The sequence below is a fragment of the Andrena cerasifolii genome, chromosome 8, assembly GCF_050908995.1.
Source record: "Andrena cerasifolii isolate SP2316 chromosome 8, iyAndCera1_principal, whole genome shotgun sequence".
NCBI lineage: Eukaryota > Metazoa > Arthropoda > Insecta > Hymenoptera > Andrenidae > Andrena > Andrena cerasifolii.
In genome coordinates, this window is record NC_135125.1 from 6,569,942 (window position 1) to 6,581,593 (window position 11,652).

Sequence of the window (11,652 nt, forward strand, 5' to 3'; positions counted from 1 at the left end):
CACCAGCAAAAAGTTTGTCAGGCAATCGATAACCGTGATTAAGCGCGACATCGAGCCTCTTGCTGCTGGATAAAAATAGAAACGCATCGAACATATCGGTCACGTGTGAGTGTCATAACGGTTGTCGGGGTAACATCGCTGATTGCCTGCTGATGGAAGATTGACGACGGATGCCTCCGCGTGTACCAAAAGAATGTCCACACTTTTCTCGGGGAGCATGGCTATCGTGAACACGACGTCCGCTATCCAGACCTCGGGCATTAATCGCGGAAGAGGAAACGGTGTCGAAATACTGAACACCGTTCGAGGTTCTGCGATTTATCCATCCTCGTTAGATCGAGTCTCTTTTCCTGCGTTACTCGACCTCTGACATCGAGAATCATTTAAACGCTGTTCCCAGTGAAATTCTCAGCTTCTTACCTCCACTGTTCCAAACAGCGAAGTCCATGTTCATTGATCGCAGAGCTATCAGGTGTTTCTCCGTGGACCGTGTTACGCGCGCGACCCGAGGCGCGTCCACGCCGCACGAGAGGAGGGCATTATATTCCAGAATCGGCGAGCCTTTCGGAGCACGGTCCGCACGGTCGCGTGGCACGTGTGTGCGCATACGGCATTAAGGCGTGTACACAGTTCGGCGGTGCGTGTTCTGCCGCATCCGGTCGCCAGGGACGACAATCCCGCTAATTGTCGGCGGGATTTTCAGGCGGGAGCGTCGCATCTCATTAGGACCACCAGCCAGGAGACACGGAGTCAATCAATCCGAGGCTCCGGGGCCTCATCGCGTAACAAAGAACCGGATTCACGGGCCGAACAAAAGGAAGAGAGTTCGGCCTCCCTCGCCAACCTGCGCGCATTTGCATGGCAGAGAAGAAACCGTCGCTTTTGGGAGAACGATTCCGCTCCTCGCTGCCTCTCCAGATTGCTACTCTGTTCAAACGATCGAGTCTTTGGGCGACTCCACAGCTTCGATACTTTGCTGCTACACTAATGAATTCGCCATTCCGAACCGCGGACTATGCCCAGTTCCCTGGAGAAGAAGGAGGCTTCAGCCCAAACACCGAACCACGACGAGGAGGTGAAGGATCCCTCGGCCGGGGATCGGACGGGACGTGACAATGGGCCGTGGCACGGTGCGTATGCATTCGAGCTTTCTCGTCCCGAAAAGAACGGAGAAAGAGAGAAGGAGGAAGCGAGTCACGCTCGCGTCATCACGAATGCTGCCTGCATTCACGACCCCCGTTCACCTCGCCCTTCTTCCAGCCAGCGTCTAACCACGACGCCGTTGCATCTCGCCTCCACTCTCTCGCCTTCCTTCCTCCTTTTCTCTGTCCGTCGAACTCGGTACACGTGCTAAACGCGGACCAACCGCGCTGCACGGCCACGGAGTGGCTCAACGACTGCGATCGAGTTTCATTGATGCTACGAAACCAGCCGTACGAATTAGAAGTGCATACCCACTTGCCTGGGGAATAGGAGTAACGGCAGAGCAGCCCGAGGCTGCCTCTATTGAAATTGCAACGAACAGGCGCATCGCGTTCCATTAAACAGCGGAATAAAATTCACAGACGAGCCCTTCCCTCGCGCGATATTACTAAACCTTTCACCACCGACCGGTGCTGTTCCAGGAACAAAGAGGTAGCCCAAGCGTGAGTCAGGGAATGGTGTATGCTGTATACCGTGTTCCTGAAATGAGAACGACACGGAAGAAGAGTAGGCGCCAGTCAAGATCTGGCAACCACGTCCAAGAGGCATGCGACCGTAGCGGGGCGACGAAACCAAGCGGATCCCCGCGGATGATTCCTCGTAGGTTACTCAGGCTCCAGTCTCTCTCTCTCTCCCCGGTCGATCTCCCTCATTAACATTCGACTCTTTGTCTCTGTCGTTGTCGCGGTCGCCCTACTCGTAAGGTCGTCCCGGCCGTACCCGAGATCCCCGCGAGTTCCTCTCCGAGCTTCCTCCGCGTCTTCTTCTTATTTCCCCAACCGGTCGACTTTTAGTAGCCCCCTGGCTCCACTCTCTTTCGCCCGGCCCCTCCGCCCCGCGCCCCGGTCCAGCCTCACTTTTTTTCCACGCTCGAATGCAACGCGAAGAGCCGTGGATGGCGCAAGCAAAGAGGTATGCACGAGAGTCCTTCGCCGATTTTCGCTGCGTCCTCGGGCTTGAAGCCCTCCACCACCGGGGCTGGCAACGACGACCGTCGAGAGGGTCGAGGCTCCCGGGACGTTAAATAACCCGTGTCGCTACCATTCGATCCGAGCGCAACCGCGTGTCCCTGCGATCCGATTTTTATGGTTTCATTCAACCGACCGGGGGACCCCTCGGGTCCACTCTCCCCTTCGTTATTTCGCCATTTCCCCGAAGGTCGATTTACATACGAGCGCGAGCCCTCGGCGGAGCGCGGCGAGATGGAATCGAAACGGGAGCAAAAAAGAGCGACCGCGGGAGGCAGAGATCGCGCTGAGTGCGAGCTTTTTAATTTTACGAGGGACGTTTATCTTACGATTATGTTGATAACTTCGCGGTACGGGCTCGTAACGTAAATTGACTCTCTGACAAGAATCCCGTGAGTGACTCACGGAGAGAGGGGCACGTCGCGGCGAAATCGGCCGGGAAGAAGAAGAGAAAAAAGCAACGGGGACCTATCGCGCTAACTGTAAACGCTCGAAAATCGACGGCATTAAAGCGAATGGGTGGCCGCGGGGCTCTAACTTGATCCTGGCCCGGAGGATCCGAGAGCCTCGATACACCGGCTCGATTTAACACCGCGCGGAGGATCCCGCGTCTATTCGAACGAGCCGCGAGAAGAGAAAGAGAAAGCAGCAGCATCGCGGAATTGTCTTTCTCGCGTCCCACACCCGGCCTCGTCCTCGAGGATCCTCCTTCGGCTCGGCGGCCGCCGTGTATAACTTGATAAACAAGTTTACTTGCTGAAGCCAAGTATCTTATATATACACAGACGCTTCCACTGGGTGTCCCGAGCGGACTGAATACTAATTGCTGGACGTGTCGCGCGAAACAAAGCGTCTAAACCGTGGCTGGTCGCGATCGTGTCGATCCTCTCGCGGCGAAACGAACGACACCTCTGCTCGGGCATAATTTAAAACACCGCCGGGGGCTGCGGACTGACTCGCGTTCCTGCGCGCCGGATCCGTTTACCGACCTTTCACGAGTCGGTTTAATAAATTCACCGACGGTCGTGCGCGTTAACGAAGGAGACAACAACGCTCTACCCGCGTTTCTCGGATATTTTCGGATTTCAGATGCTCCGCGTGGGTGTTTAGTCGCAGCACCCGTTATGCTTTCCGACATACATAGAATCCTGTTGATCCCGCTACGTCTTATGGAAGTCTTAAGACGTCTGTACTTAACCCTTAACTGGTGTCTTGGGGTCGCTCATGACCCCAGGCACGCAAAGTTCGCTGCAAAATTTTTGGTTGCCTAAGCTCGTAAACTGTTTTTCTAATTAATTTTATAATAATAGTTTAACTTTCTAGGTTTCTATTATTTTACACATTACCTAAGAACAAAATATTCATAGAGGTTGATGCAGAGTCGACTTTACAAATTTCTGTGTCCTTTTTTACTTGGGGTCTGCCACGACCCCAGTATACCAGCCACGTTTGCCAAAAACAGTATACCAGTTAAGGGTTGAGACTTTCAAGACGTCTCAGGAAAAAGAGCAAAGATAAAGTTAACTGGAGGAATGATAGTTACTCCTACAAAATAATAAGTACATCTAGGGAAAACTGAAGTTTTGTTACTTTCCCTTTGTTAATATACCTAGTAATACAAGCAAAATATTAGCTTTGGATCTCCGTTCATCCCTGACAATGAGTCACAGCGCGCGTTGGGTGCAGAGTGAGTATAGACCGGATTCGGACGGGTCGGATAAACGTTGCTTCAGCCTCGGGCTGATACGAGCGGGTAGAAATCGACGCTGACCCGCTAACCGGGCAGCGGGTCCAGGCGGGTCGGGTGAATCGAGGAGGGACGGGTAACGGGCGGGTATCAGCGTTCGTTGAGCTCCTCAAAGCTTTGATTTCCCCAGTGGGACAGGGTCTAAGTATTCCTTGCCCTTTTCCCGCATTTCCACGTCCGAGGTCCGGTAGTCGCCGAGCGATTCTGATCTCGCAGTCAAACGCGATAGGAAGGTGAGAGAAACCCGAGCGGAGGAATAATGCCGAGTATGCAGGCACGAGGCAAGGTAGATGAGATAGCTGGACGGGCTGCTTGAAACGTGTGGACTGGTCGGCTCGCCCAAGTGGCTCTACATCACGGATTAGGCTCCTTTCAAACTCCCGCTCGTCAGCCTGCACGATCAACCTAATATCCCAGTCATCCAAGCTTCCTCCTCCAGTCCGTTTCTCCCATTTCATCCTCTAACCCGTTGTTTTCACGCTCTTCCCAACGCCCAGCACCAGTGCACGTTCATGATTCAACCAACATCCTAACATCGCCCCGGGGAATCTGACGTCTAACTTCTTCCAAGATCACCGTGACCCTCCCCCGTTTCTCTGTGAAAAGCGGAAGACCGTAGCCTGTCGCCACGGGTCCGATGCCGCGGACGCCAGGATGCGTTTGCGCGCCTCTCGTTCGTCGGTTTTTCATCTGTATCGCGGGGATGACTGGTCCTGTAGCCCGTAAATAACGCGGCGGACACGGTGGAATGAAGTAGCCGGGGCTGAGCTCGCGGCGCGGCGTTTCCCTCGCCAGGAAATACTATCTAGATAGGCAGTAGAATCGAACCGGCGAGAGCCGGAGTAATTTCGCTAATGTCTTGGTCACGACTCGCTTCTGAATCCTTAAAACGGGTTTCCAATCTGATCCGCTGGATCCTGCTGTACACGCCGTCCCAGATTCCCCCGCTAAGCCGAGCGCGCCCCGAACGCTCGCTATTGCATTTAACAACGTCTTACTCGGTCCCGATGAAAAACCAGATACCACCCTGTCCACCCGCGAGGGCGAGGCGGGGAGGATTTCGTTTCTCCGCGCAGAGGAGGCGAAGGAGCCTGGACACGGCGGAGAGCGCGCGCGCCTCCTTTCTGTGAACTCTGAACCCCTCCGTCGCTCGAATCCCTTGCTGCGGGGCCCGTGCACGGTGAAAGTTCGTGGTCCCCTGTATCGCGCGATCTTGTGAACACCGGTGAAACACCACCAGCCATAAATCCCGCTCCGGCTGATGACTTACTGCCTTTATCTGGCGGCCATCCACCCACGCCGGGCAACCGAGTTTTAAACAATATCTCACTCGGTGCACCTTGTTCCGACTAGGCCGCGTAAATGTCCGCTTGTAAGTACACGCGGCCTCGCGGGATTTAAGGGTATGTAAAGCGACGGTGGCCGCCTCTTAAAAATGTCTCACTCCGCGCGCCCGCTCGGCCGGGTCCGGCGGATGGATTCTGGTTGAAACCGGGGACAGCGAGGGACAAAAACGAGCTCTCGCTTCCCTTGCTTGTTGCCCGGAGAATGTGATCGTCTGATTCCACTGTGACCTTTCTTTTCTCGCTTTTGGGCACCGAGGATCGGGAAGATGTTGCTGGGACTTGTAGAAGGTCGTAGGAGAATTTTACATGGGTCTTCTTTTGATCATTTAAAAATCGCATAGATTAGCGTGGCGATAATTCATCCGACGAAAAGCTTCCCGAATTTCTATTTTCGTTTCGTTAATCTCCATTAGACGCTGGCGCGGATAGATCCTTGTGTTCCGACGTTAAAACCAGCGATCGAATAAGTGGCAATCTCCCGGTCTGTTCGCCTATCTGTAATCGTGCAGTTCATCTCGTCCTGACACGACGCAGAGATGTATGCAGCGTTATCGCATGACTCCTTCGTTGCGGTGGCCGACTTCTTGCCGCTGCTCGAGAGCTCCTCTCGCGGTTTTCTCGTGTTATTGCTCCCGTCCTGCCACCTACGTCGCCCGAGTGCATCCCCGGAAAGCCATCTTGCCGTTGCACATGGCCACTTTCATCCTGCAGCTTCATCTTTTCTCCAATCTTTCTATTGTTGTATACCAACGTCATTTAAATCTATATAAAGTATTAGTCAGCGCGTTAGTTTTCCAGATAGCAATAGTAAGCATCCTGAAGTCCTTCTTTTGTGACCTTATCCGTACCCTATTACTCATCCTTGAACCTCGATCTCTATGCCTCATCCCTTAACGACCGTTAAACTCAGGACAACCCCCACTTTTCAGCTTACCGAAAACCGTACATATATATATATTACACGCAATTCTTCCAGTCAGAAGCACTTGAGCACTTCAGTCCGAATAGTCTGGACACGAGAATCTAGTTCTGAATCTATAATCTAGTATTTATCTGTAATCGTCTTAGTTTCCGTTATTTGTATAAAGTTATTTAATAAAATAAAAGTAATACGAAAAATACGGAATACAACACTATCCAACGCGAAGATCTCCAAGCTGGAACTCTGAATTCTTTCCATCCCCTATTCGTCGACTCTGTCTCGACCCAACCACAAAAGAAAAAGAAGCACTTCCAGGATTCTACGAATTTAATTACTTGAAAACAACCGCCGCATACGTTATAAACGTAACAGACGTCTCGAGGAAAAATTCAGCCCCGCTTTCGAGCCCGCGATAGTTGCTACGCGTTTCATTTTTCTCCCTTCCCGTGCAACGTTGTACATCGAGACAATAGCTGAATCCTATCCAACGTTATCAAGCTCGTTACAACGCCCACGGTTGTTCGCGGGTCGTCGATCTAGTACATCTTTACCGCGCGCAGCAGACACGGCGGTCTTATCGTCTTATTTATACCGCGGTGCTGCGGCTTTCTCGTAACGCGTACACCGGCTCCCATTTCCCCCCTCTCATTTCCCTGCCTTAATCTCGTCTATTACGGTACAAGCAGGCTCGAACAACTACCTTTATTATCGGTCGTGTTTACACGGGGCACTCTTTGACTGGGCGCTGCGCCCCGAGCCGATTTCAATGTCAGTCCGTGGCTTGATAATAAAAACATCCCAGGGAGAATTGTTGTCCTGACACCGTGCCTTCGTGGTCGGGGACGATTTCAAAGTCGTTCCGGTGGAGACGGGGATTATCGAAGATCGTAAGGCACGCTGAATGGTATCGCGTAACGTTATTCGCTGCACAGTGTCTATCACTGGCTCCTGATAAGATTTCCAGGAACATCCCGGAGCGATACAGCCGCGTATAACGTTATGCTCGATGGTATTCGCGTGGTTCCGGTTAATCGACCTCCGATAAGTAGATCCAAGGTGGTGGTTTCTAGAGGGAGAGGTGGACGCAAGCCACCTGACAATTTTCTGCGCGTTATACCTCTCGTTACACCTACGCAGGTCAGCGATTCCCTTCGCGCTTCTTTGAGTCGCGACGTGACCGTGCATTATCACCTGTGCTGCACTGTTTTCCATCCCGCGGACCGAGTCGCGTTGCATCCCCCTTCTGTCACGCATATTCGAATCAAGAACGATAATCTCCGAGTGATAGCAACTGAGTACGCGACATTTATGCACGTACCCGGCTTGATGAAGCTATCATTCATTCCCCTTATTAATTGATTATTCAGTACCGATCACTGTACGCGATTATACATCACTGTGTATGGCACGCCGTTAAGAACAGGAATCTAATACTTAATCGCGCGTATATAAATTACCCGGCTGATAACGAAACCCACGCAATTTCTCTAGATCTTGTTCCTCCCTTCCCGTGCCATGTCCACTGTACGACATTCGAACGGCTGAATAAACCCGGCGGAAAATGTCTATTCACACCTAGGGGACGGGCGATAACCAGTCGAGTGAAAAAGAACTCATGAATAATTCGCGGTGATATTTCTAGTTCTTGAAATCGAGGAGACCGTCGCTAATCATTATCGAAGGCAAATAGATGGATAAAATAAACATCGCTGGTAAAGGGGCGGCGATGGAACATCAGTCTGTACTAAGTAGTTGTAGGTATACAAGATGTCTACAAGTTTTGCGATTAATGGAGGTCTTAAATAATTTTGCTCCCTTGTTCAACGAAGAACGCGTGAGAGATATCTTATTAAATCTGGAGAGTGATCTGAATTCCCCGTAACTTAAAACCCCTTAAAACTTCTCTCCTCTAAACAATACTACCAAGGAATATTCCAATACCCCTCGGTTGAACCTCGAAAAAATGGAGAACCGTGAAAAGAGATCCCTTTCTATTAGAGACCATGGTATGGTACGTGTAGTAAAAAGACACGTGTACACGGGTACACGTGTATTACATATATCCGTACCTCGATCCGTGTAGCTTTTAGTACACGGGTACCCGTGCACTATTTCACGTGTATTTAAATACACGTGTATCAACGTATTTGTGTATTTTGATCAGAATTGGGCATTAACTACGGGAGAATGGGCAATGGCGGTCATTTAAGCAATAAGTGTAATAAAACCGAGTGATGTTTTTCAATTTTAAGGATTATCGTTGCGTCTAAAAAGAAGCTCGCTTATTACCAGCAATGCCTTAATTTTTTGTATCAAAATAGGTAATCGATTAAATAAATCTTGTTAATTTTATAATTGTGTTATTAGTTACAATCTGAAAATTTGTAAAACCATACTTTCCGCATATTCTTTTATGAATTTCGCAATCCCCCAGAGTTCTGGGATATCTATAGATATTAAAAATCAGACGAATCAAAATACGGATACGTTAATATACGTGTATTTATAAATACACGAGTATCTAAATTCACGTGTATTTAAATACACGTGAAATAGTGCACGGGTACCCGTGTACTAAAAGATACACGGATTCAGGGACAGATACGTTTAATACACGTGTACACGTGTATTCAAATACACGTGAAATAGGGATCTCTACTTTCTATGAAGTTCCTGTTCCAAACGAATATAATTAATATAACGTAGTTAATCAGAAGCAGAGGGCGAAAGAATGCTTGTACATGGCCGTATGCAGGTAGCGCGTTGCAACGAGGGGCGAGGAATTAGATGAAGATAGAGGAGCGTGATGCATGGGTCACGATTAGGCCAATAGGCGGGGGCCATTACCGATAAACCTTCGCTGGGATCAAAAAGGGTAGGCATCGTGAGGGAAACAAGTGCATTATATGCATTATACGCCCGATTCGCAGGGCCCGGCGTCAGATCGATCTCGGATCGCAATTAGGCGCACGAATCGCGTTTCGCGGCTCGAGTATCGGCCAGAACAGGCCTGGTTACACTTCCAGCCTCGTTAATCTTCCCTAAAACGTATAATTGGAAACGTTAATTGGGTTACACGGCCGCGTGGCTGAGATAAGCCCTTTGATGCGTGTATCCAGGCGACAATGACCCGTTAGCCGAGGAGAAAAAAATGTTAATTAGACGCTCGACGCCGTGCTGTTGGGGGACAGTGTCACCTATGAACCGAGAAGTAAATGGAAGAGGCGAGATTCCTCGACACTGATCCTTTATCGCCAAGCTCCCCTATCAAATCGTATCGAGACTTTGCCAAACGTGTAATCTCGATCGATTCCACAATACGTTCAGGGAAAGAATTTTGGCAGAATAAATACAGTTAAGATTGTATAAAATATGCTCGATTGGGGCAATAGTGCATCGAACGAAATGGCTGCCTAAAAATTGCGTCGAGGCAGCTGGTGCACGTGTGTCGAAAGTAACGCCAGAATGATCGGAGAGAATAATTAAATTTCATAAACTCCGCGAGAATCTCATTTGCGTAGACTCGTGTTAGCCACGATTTGAAAATCAGCTGTATTATTGGAGCCGTGCAATTTCGCGAGCACCCCCCACCGTTCCTACCTATTCTCTTTCCGATCGTATGTATATACACACGCGCAATAATGAAGCCATGAGTTTTCAATGAGAGAAGAATTGCTACATAAAAGCATGCACGATGTGGATAAGAGAAAGTGTGGATACTCACTTAAGAACCACCCGTTGCATCCAGGAACGTTGATGTTCATAGCGTACCGAATGTACGTGGAGCCGTGTAATTTCGCGGGAACACGGTGCTCCTCGAAGGCTGGGGTCCCTGCACCGGTACGCGTTAACTCGAAACGACACTTTTCCCGATCTCTCGATGCTCACGAGTCGCGCGAGATTTTCAGACGAGCGCGTTCACCGTATCCCGTCTCGACCCTCGTACCTGGTGTCGGCCAGTTGAAGCGAAACGAGCATGGACTCGGTCAGGGTTCGTCTAGAACGGACTGGACACAGTGTAGCTCATGCCCCGGCAACATCGGCTTCGCCACTATTCCCTGCTCGCACATGTTCGTCGCTATGAAGCAGTCTTCACACTGATTCGCTTCCCCGTGCACCTTCCGAGATAGACACTCAACTAAACGTAACACCGCCAATTCGACACGTCGACCTTCGACAAAACGGTCGACGGTAAATCAGACCCACGGATCACGCATCCATCAGCAATTAGCGGCGATTGGTCGACGGCGACGTGACCGTTTCTGGTCCTCAACGGAAGTGGCCATTAAAAGCGTGTTTACATAGAGTCACGAAATCGATGGGTTTCCGAACCGAATCTGTCTGGATGAATTTTCGCGGTCTTTTTTCCTTCCGTTCCTCGTGGCCAATGCCCGAATGGGTTAACCCATTCTGATTATGCTTTCATACCGTGGCTATACTTTCGATTTCGCACTTTGCGTTGCACTTGTCGAGTTACGGTTGAGGCGTTTGCGAGCCGATGGAAGCCGCGATATTATTCGAAGCGAGCTTCGGTTGAAACAGCACGATTGTCCTGGACGATCAAAACACAGGATGGATTCGAGACACGCGGTAATCGCGACAACCCGGTATGCCCGGACGCGAATTCTTGGCGCGCGACGAACAACGTAATGACCGTGAATGTTGACGCCGTCGTGCTTCTACTGGCAAGGAAACAAGACTAATCGTCCTCGCGACCCGATAGGATGTCCGCTCGCTTACGATTTTCACGCCGAACTCACGCGCCCGCGTGCCTTCCCCCACCCCGCGAGTGAAACTGGCATTCCAGGCCAAGTGTGCCTGTCGAATTTTGATTGGTCCAATTGACACGCGAGAGAGACAATGTCACCAACTCGGCTCTCGCGTTCCGCTCGCTATTTCAAATCGAGCCGGGAATATTAAAAGCCCTATTCTCCCTCGATCGATCCAAAAACTACGAATATCTTTTAAATATTGGCTCTTAAAAGAAGAATGCGCGTACGCGTCATCACTGAACGTCCACTTAATACGCGAGACGGAAAATAACGCGAGATTCTCAAGCCGCGGAATAAATACAGAGAAAGATCATCAGAGGAGTCTCCCTACGCGAAAGCACGCTTCACCGACACACCGAATGGAATAAAGAAAGAAGCCTAAAATTACCTCTGGAGGGGTAGCAGGTCCTTGATAATCAATCGGGCTCGACGGATGCACGTAGTCTCCCGGCTCGACTCGCGAACGTGTTCCGAGACCGATTTCGTCGCTTCGTAAAGCGAGTGGTCTGGAGATGGAGCGAGCACGCGTGTCCGTACAGTTATACTGGTATCCCTAGGACGTATGATAGGCCGATGATGGTTGCGTAGAACGAGCACCGTTTACGGTGGGGCCCCGATTCGCGTAGGCTAGCCCGCGATTATTATTCGCGGATGCTCGCCCGGCCTAAGAAGAGTACTTAGTTCGCGTAGTTGA

General features: G+C 50.5%; 1 protein-coding gene across 3 annotated transcripts in view; it reads right to left on the reverse strand.

The window, feature by feature from the left end:
* LOC143372087 (uncharacterized) overlaps positions 1-11,318 on the reverse strand; it is a 62,398-nt gene extending 51,080 nt beyond the window's left edge. Inside the window, exon 1 of one of the 3 annotated variants that reach the window (XM_076817985.1) lies at positions 9,911-11,318. In XM_076817985.1, the coding sequence (XP_076674100.1) occupies positions 9,911-9,950 (40 nt within the window). In that variant the 5' untranslated portion in view covers positions 9,951-11,318. The remainder of the gene's footprint in view (positions 1-9,910) is intronic. The other 2 variants (XM_076817987.1, XM_076817986.1) reach the window with 2 other exon arrangements.
* Between the last annotated feature and the right edge of the window lie 334 nt (positions 11,319-11,652).